At 41.5% G+C, this 14672-nt stretch overlaps 1 protein-coding gene across 2 annotated transcripts in view; it reads right to left on the minus strand.

Annotated features, from left to right (window-relative positions):
* The window catches only part of NTMT2 (N-terminal Xaa-Pro-Lys N-methyltransferase 2), a 41032-nt gene that overhangs the window by 24749 nt on the left and 1611 nt on the right, over positions 1-14672 (minus strand). The window contains exon 2 of one of the 2 annotated variants that reach the window (XM_080407440.1): positions 6603-13383. The exons of the other annotated variant lie outside the window; for it this stretch is intronic. Within the exon in view, the coding sequence (XP_080263566.1) occupies positions 6603-6865 (263 nt within the window). The 5' untranslated portion in view covers positions 6866-13383. The remainder of the gene's footprint in view (positions 1-6602; positions 13384-14672) is intronic. 2 annotated transcript variants of the gene reach the window in all.

The raw sequence follows: 14672 nt of genomic DNA on the forward strand, positions 1-14672 counted from the left end.
TGTTTTTCAGTCCAGGGCACCCAAGAAGGTGGCCAAAAGACAGAACAGGGCCACGCCTCTACACAAACTCTGTGTCCTAATAAACCTATTGTAACAGGCAAAGAGAAAGCAACAGAGTGAACTTCATACTTTGCCAATGTGTATGGCAGGGCAAGCCACTCCCTATGTGCTACAATGTGCCCAGGTTCATTTAATCTGTTTACATGCTACAGACTATCTCATCAGCAGAGACTAGCTGGAAGAAATTGTTGTCTGGGAACATGGGAATGGTAAAGCCAGGGAAGGGTAAAGCTATTCGCTTTAGCTAATCAAATACACAGAAGAACAAAAGGAGATAAACTGCGTATTAACAAAATTAGACAAATATATTGGCTGGAAAAGAGAAAGATGTTCAGGCCACTACAGCAGGCAAAATTCTGAAAAAGGGGGGAGTAGGGTGAGAAACTGAAGTGCTTCTAGTATGGGGAATGTTCAGCTGATGAAGGGGGCTGCATACCATTAAGTATGTCCCCCTCCAGAGGAGGATCAAGCCCTCAGGGGACAAGGAGAGACAAGTACTGCTTCAAAACCTTGTTTGTCCCTTGGTAGTTCAGGCACTTGGTGTGACACAGCTTCAAGCCTCCTGAGTAGCAGAGGTACCTGGCAAGGGAATGGGGGCTTTGTACTGACTGCACTGACCTCCACACATTGTGCCCATGAGGGTTTCCCCTTTTCAAGCTGTTCATTGCAGCTGTCTGCAGTGTAAGCACACTATAACGCAGCAACACGTGATTTGAAAGTTGGATGTTGCTACAAAAGGGCTACCATATGTCCTGAGCAGTATTGCAACTCCTGACAAACATCTGATCAAGCTTCTGAGAAAAGAACAAAGAAGACCTAGCCTCCACCAAGGAAAATCACTAGTAATTCAGGTACAGATTATACTAAGCAGCATTTAGCAATGCATCACTTAAAGTATATTTTCCAACACGACTCGCTTCCTTGGAACAGTCAGTCTCTGTATCTCTGCTTTGATATTATTTACTAAAAGTATTTAGGGGCAAAACTATCCCTGGGTATTACTGCCCTTCTTGGTTTTCCAACTACCATCCTGAGCTACCCGTTCTCAGCCTAACTGCACTGGTACACTGCTCCCCCGGCTGCCCTAGTCTACATAATTGTGTGAACGTGTTGGTGAACAGATCAGTAAATAAATCTTATTCAGAAAAATACACTTATTTTTCTTTCAGTTGGGATCAGTTCCCCAATCCAGCCCATAGCTGACACAAGGGAATGTGTCATGTGCTACAATATGGGGGCTGGAACAGCCACCTGGGACGGTGGTGTGGGGGAGGTAGCCATACCGCCACAATACACAGTGGCCTTACCAATAATACAGACCTCCTCCCTGTGTCCTGTCAGGGAGGTGTGCTGGAGGGGATTCCACAACAGCCAAAGGTAACCTAAGTACTGAAAAATATGTTTCTATGCTCCCACCCCTCCCAGCTCATGCATCCTCATTGATGGGGTCTCTGCTGAGCCATTTCACCTTGCTACATCAGTTGGCTTTTTCTGACTGAGTGCAGAACTTAAAATTGCCAGAGAAGTGCAAGAAGGGAGGCAGAAATGTGCAGCTGAGGATGGGGTGATGAGATTGGGATCATGGCAGTGGTTAGATCAGCTCTAGTCTGCACCAAAGTCTGAGCCCTTCCTTGAGCAGAGGGCAATGTTCTTCATATGCAGCCTTAGAAATTTTCAAATATCCCTTGAAACAACTCAGTCTCAAATTTCTTCCTGGTTATGGATCTATCAGAGAAACAACAGGCTGCCTCCAACTCATTCTGAAATATCTGGGCCCAGACACAATCCTGGTGTATGTCTTGGTTCTCCTGCAAATCTGGCCCTTTCTCTTTGTTTATCTATTTTCAGCCACTTGCCAGTTAGTGCGCCAGGAACGGACAAGACAGCATGTTAATGCTTTGGAAAGATGTTGCACAAGCTCACTTTGTCACTGACAAAGACACCCCTAGGAACTCAGAGCTCACCTGTTATGCATTTGACACCATGTTTCCCATTTGTCATGGCTGTGGTTTTGGCAATGCCCATTGTGTAGCAAAGTGACCCCTCTGCTTAGAGACAGCAGTGACTCTAAGCATGAAACTTAAGCCCTGACGTGTCCTAGTGGAGTCAGACACTAGGACAGCACTGTGGAGGGTGCTGGAACCGTGGCTGCAGGGTTCCCCATAGCTTTCACATTCATGAGGTCCACAGGGCCTGGGCTTTTACATTCACTAGGAGAATGTGAAGTGCAAAGGCAGAAAAGGGCGTTGTTTCTCTGGCCTTCTGTACACAATCGGGGTTTAATGCTCTCTTTGGAGCAGCACATTTGGGTTCCCCAGTGCCCACAATGTGCATCAGCAACTGTGACTCCAGTGAAGCTCCCTCAGTTTACATCCTCTGAGAATCTGGCCAACTATGACAGTGAACGCATACACATGGAAAACAGGGCATATTTCAGAGTCACTCCCTATCATTTTAATGCCCTGCTAGTGATTTTCTCATAACATAATCCTGCCCCATTTTCCTTAGGAAAAGATAGGTGCCATCATGTTGTGTATGTCTCTGTCTGTGACTTTTATTACCCCATCATCAAACATCATTTAAACCCATCCCTCTCAAACAAATCCCAGAACTATTTCAAAACTTGCATCAAAACAGTAGGTGGGGTAGAGAGACAGGTCTCAGCCTGGTGTCACTCAGCAAAGTGAGTTTTGCTTTTCTGGACAACCCATAAGGAGGGACAGGCATGGGTACATCTGCATCTCTCTTTCCAAGGTACCATTCTCAAACATCCAACACAAATGTGTCAGAAACAACAGTTCACAGGCTTAGTTTTTCAGGCTGAATGTTGGTTATAACTCTTTTTGATAAATCAGTGGTAGGTCTGACTCACAGTAGTCCCACCCCACACAAAAAGAGTGAAGATTACAGAAGGTTGCATAAACACTAATTCTATTTATTCTATTTGCATGTGATCAGGACTAAGTCCCTGTTCCAAACAGCTCTATAATCTAAAAGTTACTGTGAACACACACTCAGTCTTCAGATACTAGAGTAGCTAAGCAGGTGAATCACAACAGCATCAAGCCTTTTAAAGCACTTCCAAAGCACTTCCTATTGCTGTCAAAGGTTAGGCAGAAACATAGATTTGTGCCCAGAAGTGCCGGAAAAAAGCCACAGAAATAGCAGTTTTTTACAAAAAGTGGATGCTATATTCTCTGCCTAGCCTATGTCAACATGAGCATGTTAATGTCTTTGCTAAAAACAACTCGCACTGCTTCAACCTTTCTCCTAATCCCATATTTTGAACAGGAGTAGTAGTGGTCTACCCAGAAGCTGCAAACAATTCAAGCACTATTATATGCCCTACATCCCCATTAACAAGAAGTGTGGCGCTTGAGTATGGGCACTATGGCACCCATACTACTTGTTGGATTGCTGCTGAAATGTGCATAAACCCCCTTCTCAACTTTAGTTTCCTTTCACAAATGGCCATATGATTCTTTCCAAAGCTGAAGGTAGCTAGCCGGCTTTTTTGTTGGTAGTAGGGACACTGGAGAATCTGGACCTCTGGATAAAATGAAGCCCTACACTAAAGTAAGAGTAGACAGAGCCATAATGCATGACAGTCGTTACCTTGAACAGCTTCTGGTCTAAAATAAGAATGTTTGTATTTATGTGGGTAAACAAATAGTTCCTCCATGTGTCTTCTTCTTCCTCCCCCTGAGATCAGAAAGTTCTAGGACATCAAGTTTAGCACAGATTAAAACATAAGATCAGCTAGAGCAGCTTCTTGTTAAAATACTTGCAGCTGATCTCTGCCTGAGGGTAGCAGGTTTAAAATAAAGTATCAGATGGCCTATGATGAGCCACTGCAAGATTCAAGGTAGATCTGTTTGTTGGAGCATCAGGGTATTTAAAAAGAAGTTGGAATTACTTTCATATTAGTAGGTAACTAGCTGTCTCTGCAAATCTGAGCTGTACACACTACTTCTGAAACACATCAGCTGCACAGAAGAGAAAAAGGAAAACACGTGCACTAGCTCTACATATCACACAGGTCGCAAAGGGTCAATTTTGCCTTTAAATTACTATGTTCTGCTTACAAAACACCTGGTATGCAATCTAATTTCCACACAGACAAGCCATCAGGATTGCTGTAAGATGTCTCTTTATCTTAAAAAGGCCTCTATATTAATACTTCTCCCTCATGCTCTTGCCTGGCATATGCTGTCAGGACTAGATATGGTTAAAGCGAGTAATTTTTGGTTTTATCTTTGACAAGTTTTTGAAAGATCCTGAAAACCACAGGATCACATTGATAGAAGAGGTGCAGGCAGAGAGCACACGTGCAGTTATGAGGGCAGTGAAGAACAGCTGCAGGTTGGATGGCAGGTGGTAACCTTTACAACTGACTTTGCAGCAGTCAGAAAAGCAATGGCCTGTATTGTTCTGACTGCAGTTTTGGTGGCTTATTCAGAGCAACAGTGTATGCCAGCATCTGGGTGTCAAGCTGGGAAATAGTAATATGACAATGGATGCGCTAATTGTCTGACTTGTTGAAGTCCAGAACTCTTAGTCACGATCCTCACCCACCTAAACTCCGCTCATGGGTCCAATTAAACTCAGCAGTCTTCAGAAGTATTACTGTGAAAATAATTTGACTTTGAGTTGAGTGTGGAACTGAGAAAAAAATAGTGTTTTGGGTTGACAACAAACTGAAATATTTCTATTTTCTCACCAGAAAAAAAAATTCTGTGTCAGGCAAAACAAAATGTTTTGTTTTGTTTGCAGGGCTATTTCCCTTCTTCCACTTCTTTATTTGTTTATTTGTAATTAAATTTAGGTAAATTTCATTTCAGCATATCATTTATAAGTGCAAACAAGAATAATGTTGTTGTCACCAGTAGACTAGTCAGTCTTGCAAAATCACTCTGTGGCAAAAGGACCCAAGGAAGTGCAGAGGAAAACAGGTCCTTGGGCAAAGACCCAAGCTTGGGATAGAACTTGTCATTTCTCATGAGAAACCCTTGCTTTGAACCACATTTCCAAAGCAGAGCTCACTGTCTGTAGGTCTGATGACTCACGCCCTTCAGGGCATATCCTGCACAATTCCTGTGCGCTTTCACGGGTGCAGTCACAGCAGCAATCTGTTATCATTTATACAATTGGAATTTAGCAATCTGGAATTCCATCTAAAGCAACAAAACACTGCATGTGAGCCCTATGGGTAAATATATTATAATTCATGTAAATGAAATTGGCCAGAGCTTTATCCCTACAGAGTGAATACACAGTTCTTTCCCTCTAATCCTTCTAGCTCTGGAGCCAACACTAAATTACATTTTTAAGGGAATGAGTGAAGCCACTCTTAGGTAGGAGTGGGAGCCTGTCTCATCATGTTTCAAGCACGGCGACAGTCACAGCGGGACCCTGATCTGGAGATCCATAAACTGTACGCTAACGTAAATAGCGATATTTGTGCAGGACTCCTGCATGCTCTGGCCGTGAGGATTTTATTTGGTTCTGGTTAGGGACTCTCAGTAGTGCTGGGGCTAAAGGGAAGGAAGGGCAGGGTTCCTGATGAAACTGCAGCAGGGGCTGCTCTGTTGTTCTTGATAAGAAGCATGACAGCTGTGCCCACAACATCTGGTTTTCATTGAACCCTAGTGAGAGTTCCTTGCTGAGCCTCTTCCACCCCATATGTGGTGGTTTAATTGATGGAGCCTGAGAAGGTTTTAGGTCCAGCATGGAATGCCGCCTTTCACTGTGATATGTGATTCCAGATACAGTAAGGGCTGGGCTGCTTAGAGTCATCTTTTAAAAGCATTTCTTCTCAATATTGAATTTTGCGTATATTGCCCTCTGTTGGCCCAAGTGCATGATAAAGCTCCTTTTCTAGGTGAAAGCTAACAAAAATCTCCTTTTGGCTGACTGGCAGGGTTTGCGGGTTTTGGAAAATGCGGGATCAAGTTAGCTGTAGCCTTGTGTGTGCATGCGTGCACAGTTCATATCCCCCCATAGCTCTGCATTTAGAAATGCAGGCACAGCTCTTAAACTAGGAAGGAAGGGGGTCTGGAGACTGGCTGTCTCAGCCATTGTGGACTACACATACGAAGAGAGTTTTAAGGAGTGACCGGAGGGAATAGTGGTTTGGTGAGACAGAATAAAGAGGATGTTGCATGCTCAGGAAACAGCACAAAAAGCAATGCAGAAAAGCCTGTGGGAGAACTGGGTGAGTGGGAGATAAGTTAGTCTTTCAGGTCTGGTATGCAACTGCCAGCAATGCTTTGGTAAAAAGTCTCTCAAGGCTTTATTTTCAATTCCAAAGCAAAAGAAAGATGGCAACCCACACTGTCAAAGCTCCTTCTGCACACAACACATGCCCTTCCACTTCCTCTCAGCTGGATCCTTCCTACCTAAGGCATATGACTGACACATCTGCTCAGACCAAAAGGATCCTGCCCAGTTATTTTGTCTCTGACGGCAAACGGCTGCAATGCTTAGGAAACAGTCTAAACCCACTAGCTAGGAAGTGTGCTTTGGGTGTTCTTGGCACTTACATGCTCCTCCTGCACAGAACCAGACCCAGGTATTTTCTCAAACTCTCAGAAGGCCCATGCATGAAGGCCCCCACCCTAGGCATACCAGGGTATGCGCTAGTGATGGACAGGAGAGTGGTGATGCCAGGAGATGACAGCCATTTCTCTGTAGAGTGAACATCATGACAAAACAGAAACTCCAACTTGAGGAAGTAGAGAGTGCAATGGGTAACAACATCTGTAGAAAGAAGTGATGTGAGCAGACCATGGATTAGAGAAATCATTTAACCTTCTGCAATATGCCTCTCTTTAATAAGAGGCTGAGATGTAAAGATCCAGGCTTTCAGATCTGGAGCTCTGTGCACCCTTCCCTGCTGTTGGCTAGGATGGCAAACATCAGATTGGCATTTCCCTGATCCAGTACAGCAGCACGTTTCACAGCGTTGGACGAGAACATCCTTTTTGTTAGGGCTGTTAGAACTAGACTGGAAAATATGTTCTATGCACCATAGAGCAATATGACACTTAGTTTCTTTTACATTTGTCTTACTGCTTCTACCTGAAATAAGCCCCATACTTTTTCTCACTTGCTATCTCTTATGAAAGATCCACCCTGGACAAGAAACTGCTTGTGCCACAGCCAGTCTGGACCTGTTCTAGGACAGCTTGGCCAGCCTGTTCGTCTGTGCTGGCTGGCTAGCATGCACAGTGACTGACCCCTCGCTGCTGCCAAAGAGCTGAACTCTGCTTAACTCTCCCTCAGTGCAGTCCCTGTCATGGGTCTCTCTCATCTACCTGGCAGCCAGAGCACACAAACCTCTAGAAACTTAACTTTTAAACTGTGCACATCTTTCAACGGTGACTGCAATTGGTCATGTCATGAAGTTATTAGAGGGAGGAAGAAGAGACCTGATGAATGCATGGATAGGTAAGGCAAGATAAAATTAATTTCCTGAGGAAGCCAAAGAAAAATAAGCTGAAAAGAAAAAAGAAAAATTGACTGTAGGGAACAAATCTGACAAGTAACCTTGAAAGGCCTCTTCCACCTTTAACTCCTGAGAAGGTACAGTCTGGCAGGAGCTGGTGTGTGTGTGTGTGTGCGCGCACCAGGGAAATTATAGGGGGTCAGGAGCTTTAAGCAGTGTTTTTAGTAGATCAGTAGAAGTAGCACGAGTATACTTCCCCGTACATTCCAGATACAGTGTAGCTGTGACATTGCCTGCCGGATAGCCTTCATCCCTAACCTGTCTCTGAGTTGTGTGCAGTTTCGCAATACCAGGAACTATGCAGTTAAATCCTGTGCATGCCTTGGAACATTAAGCTCAGTTTCTGGAAAACTGAGTGATAAGTATCAAGGGGCAAGAAAACTAGATTAAGCCCAACTCCTGGACAGCATAAACATACAGGAACATAGATTGCAGAGACTATAAACACACCTCTTCTTGTGAAATACTGCTCTTACACAGAGGAGTGGCTCAAAATTTGCAAAACCCACCTTTGTTCAGAACCGCACTAGAAACCTAAATGATCAAGACTGGAAACAATTTGCTTTGCATGGACACCCTGTCTGAGCTCCCAGACTGGAACCATTCAAAAGCCAAATATATGTGTGTTGTCCTTTGGAACCAAAAAAATAATCAAGACATGAAAAGTCTGAGATGGTTAAATGTTTCCTCCAGAGGCTGGGGATTAGAAGTCTGGGCAAGTAGCAGAGGAGGAGAAAAAAAAAAAAAAAAAAAAAAAAAAAAAAGAGGAAAATAAAAGAAGAAACTCTTAAGTGACCTGACAAGGGAAACTTAAATCTTATTTTTAAGGGGTTAGGTTGTACTAAAGCTTGAAAAATTAAATCCACAGCTGTCTCCAGAGGACTATATCTCACTAAGAAAGCTTCAAGTAAGTTTATCATGTATCCAACACCTAGACATTGGACCTCAGGGACCACTAGGATAATATTTCCTCTGGATTAGCAAGAAAGCTAGCAAGTGACATTTGTATGAGAGTAACTTTAAGTTTAAGGGGTTTTCTTGTTATAAAATGATAAATGAAGAATAAGCATATTGGGAAGGAAAGTTCTTGCAGTTTGTAAATCTAACACATCCCCACTATTTCTTTAAAAATGCACTGTTATCTCCTAAATTACTTTTATTTGGTGACATCAGTAATATGATGTTTTTACGTCTATCATCCTCCCAGTGAGGATCAACATGTTCTTTATGAACAATATTTTTAATCTCATAATCCCATTTATGAGGAATGCTTTTAATTTCAGAGACCATGAGCACTGGCGTTGAGACAATATAATATATATGAAAAAAAATCAAGAACGAAACTATAGGAAACACAGGATGGATCTGGCACAATTACAGTGCTTTCCTTCTTCTGGGATTCTTCACTACTAGCCAATAAAGCCCAGGATATGTTGGAATGCTATTAATTAACTCACCTCACTGTGCCTTGCCACGATAACTGATATGCCCCTGGGTTCCAGGCAAACCTTAAGAATCATATGAGATGCAATACATAGCTGGAGCTGGGTGAACTAAGGACAACTTTAACATGTTAACTTTGAAATCTGAAATCCAATAACGAAATGAGTTTTGTACAGAAGGTACAAAATAACACTTGAACATCTACACAAATGCCAGTGTTGGAGTTTTGAGGATAAAGCACTTTATGTATTTTGCACTTTCTCTGTCTGAAACACACTGGTGTGAGAAACAAACCACAGATCCCCACAGCAAAATGCCTATGGTCTGTGGATGGGCCACTGTAATCTGGCATTATCCTATTATTCCCACAAAGCACATCAGTGACAATTGAGTTTTCCAGTTCTATGGAAAATCTTGAGTTACACACCTATGTCTGCTCTGTGCCTGTACAGATGCATATGTAGGAGATGTAATGAAGAAAAGGCATACGTAGCAAAATTAAATGGGAAAGTGAAATGAGGGGAATTACTTAAACAGCTTACAGATGGTGACTAAATTAGTCGAAAGCTTAAGGATTGTTTTTTCAACACACAGCTCAACAGCATTGTAAAACTTCCATTATTGTAACCCAGAAGCTCATGAGAAATAGTAATTACCAGAGCTGAACTCCTGGGCTCTCGTATTTTCTTACCCATGGGCTGCCCAGACCAGCCCCCTGATCCTTCCTTCCCCTAGTGTTTTCCAGATTCCTGAAAAGTACAGCTGAGGGGGTGAAGAAATAATTCATCACCTCATGTTCCCTTCCACCTCTCAGGTCTTCCATTTCCCCCCATACACCTTATTTTGAACACCATTATCCTTTTCTTCTGAGGTGCCCCATACACTCTCCCACCGTTCCTTCACTGTGCTTCACAGCCAGCATCATCATCCATATTCTCTTAGGTTTAAAACCAGGAGGGACATCCATGACCAGCTGGTCCTTCAGTATAATACACACCAAAAAGCCCCATCCATTGATCCTTGCATCAAGATCAGCCTTATCACTACCAAGCAGAAGGATTACATCATGCCCATAAGCAATACAGAGTCACCCTTCTTACCTATTCAGCACTGGAAAGACTTCAGCTGAAGTACTGTACCCAGCTTTGGGCATGGCCCTTCAAGAAAAACATGGGCTGACTGAGGGTAGCTTTGATAGAAAAAAATGAATGGTTTTCTTGCAGTAACAGCAATTCAGTCCTGGAATAGATTCCCCAGGAAGACTATAATGCACATCACTGAAGATTTTATTAGTGATAAGAATAATGTGGGTACAAATTGTTTGGCTTGGGGCAGGGGAATAGACTGAAAGAGGTTGCTTCAGCACACTTTGCTGCACACCTGTCAGTCTGTTTAAGCTGAAGCATTCGTTTCACAAAGGCATCTACTCCTGACATAAGGATTGCTAATAATGGGGGAAGCATCCAGTCAGAAATCCTAAGCTAACTTACTCCACTGGTTAAGAGCTATCTCTCTAAAATTTTGTGCTTGATTTCAGGTCTGAATTCATCTAGCTTAAACGCCTCTCCTTGTGCTTCCACTCTGATACACATCTCATGTGCTTTGGCTAAAATTAAGTGGAAACAAATACAGAAATGCTGCTATCTGCAAAAGGAGCAGGATTTGCCCTGACATGAAGAACAAGGCTAGTGTTGTCCAGGATAGTTCAAAAACTTAATGAAAAAGGTTTTGGCTACAAAGTGTTGTGCAAAATCTTCACTTTTTTTAAGGAAATACCCATTGTCTGAGATATTGATAACAAATTGTTGGAAACAGAAATTTCCCTTTTGAATCTGTCTGAAATGAGTAACTTACTTTAAGTCAAATGTCACCTGAGCAACACCACTTCAGCTGAGGTACCCATTCCTTGCTCTCCCTTTGCTTTTTTTTGACAAAACCTGAAAAAAATGGCAATTATTTTTGAGCAAAATATAAATAATTTGATGATCACATGCAAAAGACTTTTCTTTTGGAGGGAAGGGACGAGGAAGAGGGTGAATTCCTGATTTATGATCAAATATAGACTTGTTCAAGTGTAAAGGAGACCCCTTTTTGAAAACACTTAAGCTGGCGCTTAACTTTATTACTGTGGCAAAATTAAGCATGTGCTTGAGTGGTTGCAGAGTCAGAACCATAAAATGTCATAGCCTTTATAGCTATGAGTCTGCTTTCTGCCTGCTGCATCTAATAAATGTTAAGAGGTGAAATTCTGTCCCCATCGGGGTCAATGATAAAACTCTCATTGATTTCAGCAGAACCAGGATTTTGAACAAGAAATCTCCATCATTGTCATGGTGGCCCACAAGATGATACCAGCAAAGAGAGGCCATCTGCTCACTCTTTCATGGACACTTTTATATGTAATCTTTCTATGTTTTCCTTACTCCAATTAAATTAACCCAAACTGAAAGCACACCATTGGCTTTTTGGATAGGGATACTGCATTTCAGGTTGTTTGTTAGGAAATAAGCAGAAATGAAATACACAAATTCTAGCGCACCATACATACTGAACATATGCATACAGAACATACTGATGCTTAGACGTGGCACTTAGGGACATGTTTTAGTGGTGGACTTGGCAGTGTTAGGTTTACAGTTGGACCAAATGATCTTAAAGGTCTTTTCCAACCTAAATGATTTTATGATTCTGTGAAAATACACAACATGCTGTTCTGTGTTACAGGAAAATTCCCTTTAAAGGGTTGATCCCTTAAGGAAAAGAAAAGGTAATGTAGCACTGTTAAGGTACATTTTATATCTTCTAACACTTCTTAGATCAGCCTTGCTTAGGACATAAGTAAACGGCTATTTTTTCCATAAGTAACAACCCTCAAATCTTAAGTCAGGCACTGAAAGTCTGTGTAGACAGTTGCTTTGCCACATCAGCAGCTGCAGCTGAGCTTGGGTACTGTATTCCTGCCTTGCAGGCTGGCGCAGGTCTGCATACACAGTTTACAACACTCCAGCTGGAGCACTGAGGCACAAGATGGCAGAGGTCAGTTTACTGCCAGCTGGATATACTCACTCAGCCGTGAATTAGTGTACAAAGCCATCAAACAGGATCAGTTTCATGCAAGTGCGCAATTCTCATTTGAATAAGCCAAGGGAGAAAACAGTACACCCTTTAGTCTATAACATCTAGTTAAAAGAAAGCTCTGCTTCTCTATGAAGAGAACTGTTTCTTTTCACATCTTTAAATTTTTCTTTCTACATCTGAAACCACAAAAACCTACAGCTGATTTTCTTCACTGGTTTAAATGAGCCACAAATTGATGCATTTACTTAGCTCAGTGTTGAACTAGATATATTCTAAAATACAAATCAGGCTCTCCATAGAGACTCCTGTTTTCATTTTTGTGAAGTCTCGTGTTCAAGGATAACAAGAGCACCCAGTATTTACCAGCACAATCATGTGTCATATTGAAAACGCCCTTCTCTTGTGCAGATGTTGCTGTCACTGCTGATCAAAAAGACATTCAAGAATCACCTTGAACTGTGTCCCAAGTTAATTTCATCCAGAAGAGTTAAGCCAGACTTTCCCTTTGCATATCAGATTTTGCTTTGCCTCGTCTCACTTCTTCCTTCCAATATAAACTTTTCAGCCCAGGGTTTATTACCTCCATACCTCAATCACTCGCTATGTGACAGCACATCAGAACATCATCTCCATCCCCCACTGAGCAGCATAGGCTAACCACTTAAAATGCTTCTCTGAAATTCATTCTTTCAGATTGCTGTACCTTATTTTAGCTAATAAAAGGCCTTAAGGATTTTTATACATAGTTCACTATCACAAGGTCTAGGAAAATATCCCGTATTCCCTATTTTCCCCTTGAAATCCACCTATATTCTTTCTTCCTGACAGCAAGATGCAATCTTTGATTGCATCGAAAGATTACAAATCTCAGGGTTGCTTTGGTTTCTTAATTCCGCAAGTCAGAAATTAATATATTACATTTTAACAATTCCATTTGCTATAGAAAAGTGATGTTGGTTATTTCGTTTGACTTTTTTTCACAATGATGTGAAAAAAAATACCTGTGTAGGATTCAATGACACTCTGAAGAAATCAGATCCAAGGCATTTTCAAAATGCAGTCTCATGGCTATATATCAATGGCCCATATAAAAAAATCATTGAAGACAATGGAAACATCTTTTGTGATTTTAAAATCAGGCTTAGAATCAGTACTTTTCAGTCATAATGAATTTATTCTATACTAAGAGAACAAAAAGGAAGAAATAAAACTAAGTTACCATGAGACAGTATGGTGGGTGTTGCTCCGCTGTCAGAGTGTATTCTGTCTATCTGGTTAAAAACATCTGGCCACATCTTGAGGGAAAAAAAAAAAAGTCTTAATTTTTTGCATAAAAGTGTGCTTTCTCACTGACATTATAAAGGGTTTTCATTTTTTTAATGCAAAGGACAAAAATGTTGTTCATCCACATTTATTCTACAACAATGTTGTCCATTTCTTCTACACGTATCCTACTGTATATTTGAGAATGCTCCACAGTTCTGTCTTTCCTCTTTTTCTGTGTACCCACCTGCTTCACTCCTCATACCCAACTTCTCTTCTTGAAACTACCATTCGCTCCCTATCCCACTTCTCTGTGCAACTCCCCTGCTCTCTTCCACCTGTCTTTATATTCCCTCACTAAAAATCTCTTCTTCTACCTCACTCTAGAACAGTATTTCTTACAACTGCTCTAAGAAAAAACAAACAAACTCCAAACCCACTCAAACAAAAGAAAAAAGGAGAAACACAGAAATACTGCACATTCCAGCTTCTCTTTGCAACTTGATCACTCTCCTCCCTCAACTACCCCTCTTTCTTTCTCCTTGTGTATGCTTCTAACACGCAGGTGACTGGAATCTCCAGTGTCTGCTGGTAATGCCATAAACCTTATCACACTATAACAAAAGAGAGATAAGAAATTGTGCAAAGCAACTTCAATAGGTCAGGGAAAAGCTGTAGAGCCAGACCTCAGACAGCAATTGCTTTACAATTTACTTTTTAAAAATCTACCATCCAACACAAGGTGTTGTTTGTGCCATGTGCATTTCAAAACCCAGCATCAACTGGTTGTCACTGACAGACAAAATTATCTGATCTTGGCCCTGCTTGTGGCTCAATCACTACAAAGCTGAGATATTTTCATTTAGGCTGCCAGGCTGAAACAGGCCGCTGTCCTTTCAAGCCCTGACAAACAGCCAATTTTAGCCCAAATATCATGGCACACTGAACTGCAATAAATGTTCCTTTTCTCATATTTTTTAGGTTTCATATTCTTTTGTACCATTCCAATCTCATAATCTGTGACCTGCTTTTTCATAGGTGTCTAAAACTATTGTCCCTTTGTAGGCATAGGTGATGAGATTAAAAAAAAATCTCAGTGAAATAGATGATTGCCAGGTTGTTAGTACTGAGGAAATATCAGACTATTTATTTATATGACTTCAGAGTTTAATGTTTGGCTCATGCTTATCTGAAGACCTGCTGAAATCACTGAAGAACTGTTGCTCTGATCAGGTAGTCATACACACATTTTTTGTTATAACAGCCATTAATAGAAAATATTACTGTGATAAAAAGTAGAATAAGGATAGTAACAAAAGCG

The sequence above is a fragment of the Falco punctatus genome, assembly GCF_963210335.1.
Source record: "Falco punctatus genome assembly, chromosome: 11".
Lineage (NCBI taxonomy): Eukaryota > Metazoa > Chordata > Aves > Falconiformes > Falconidae > Falco > Falco punctatus.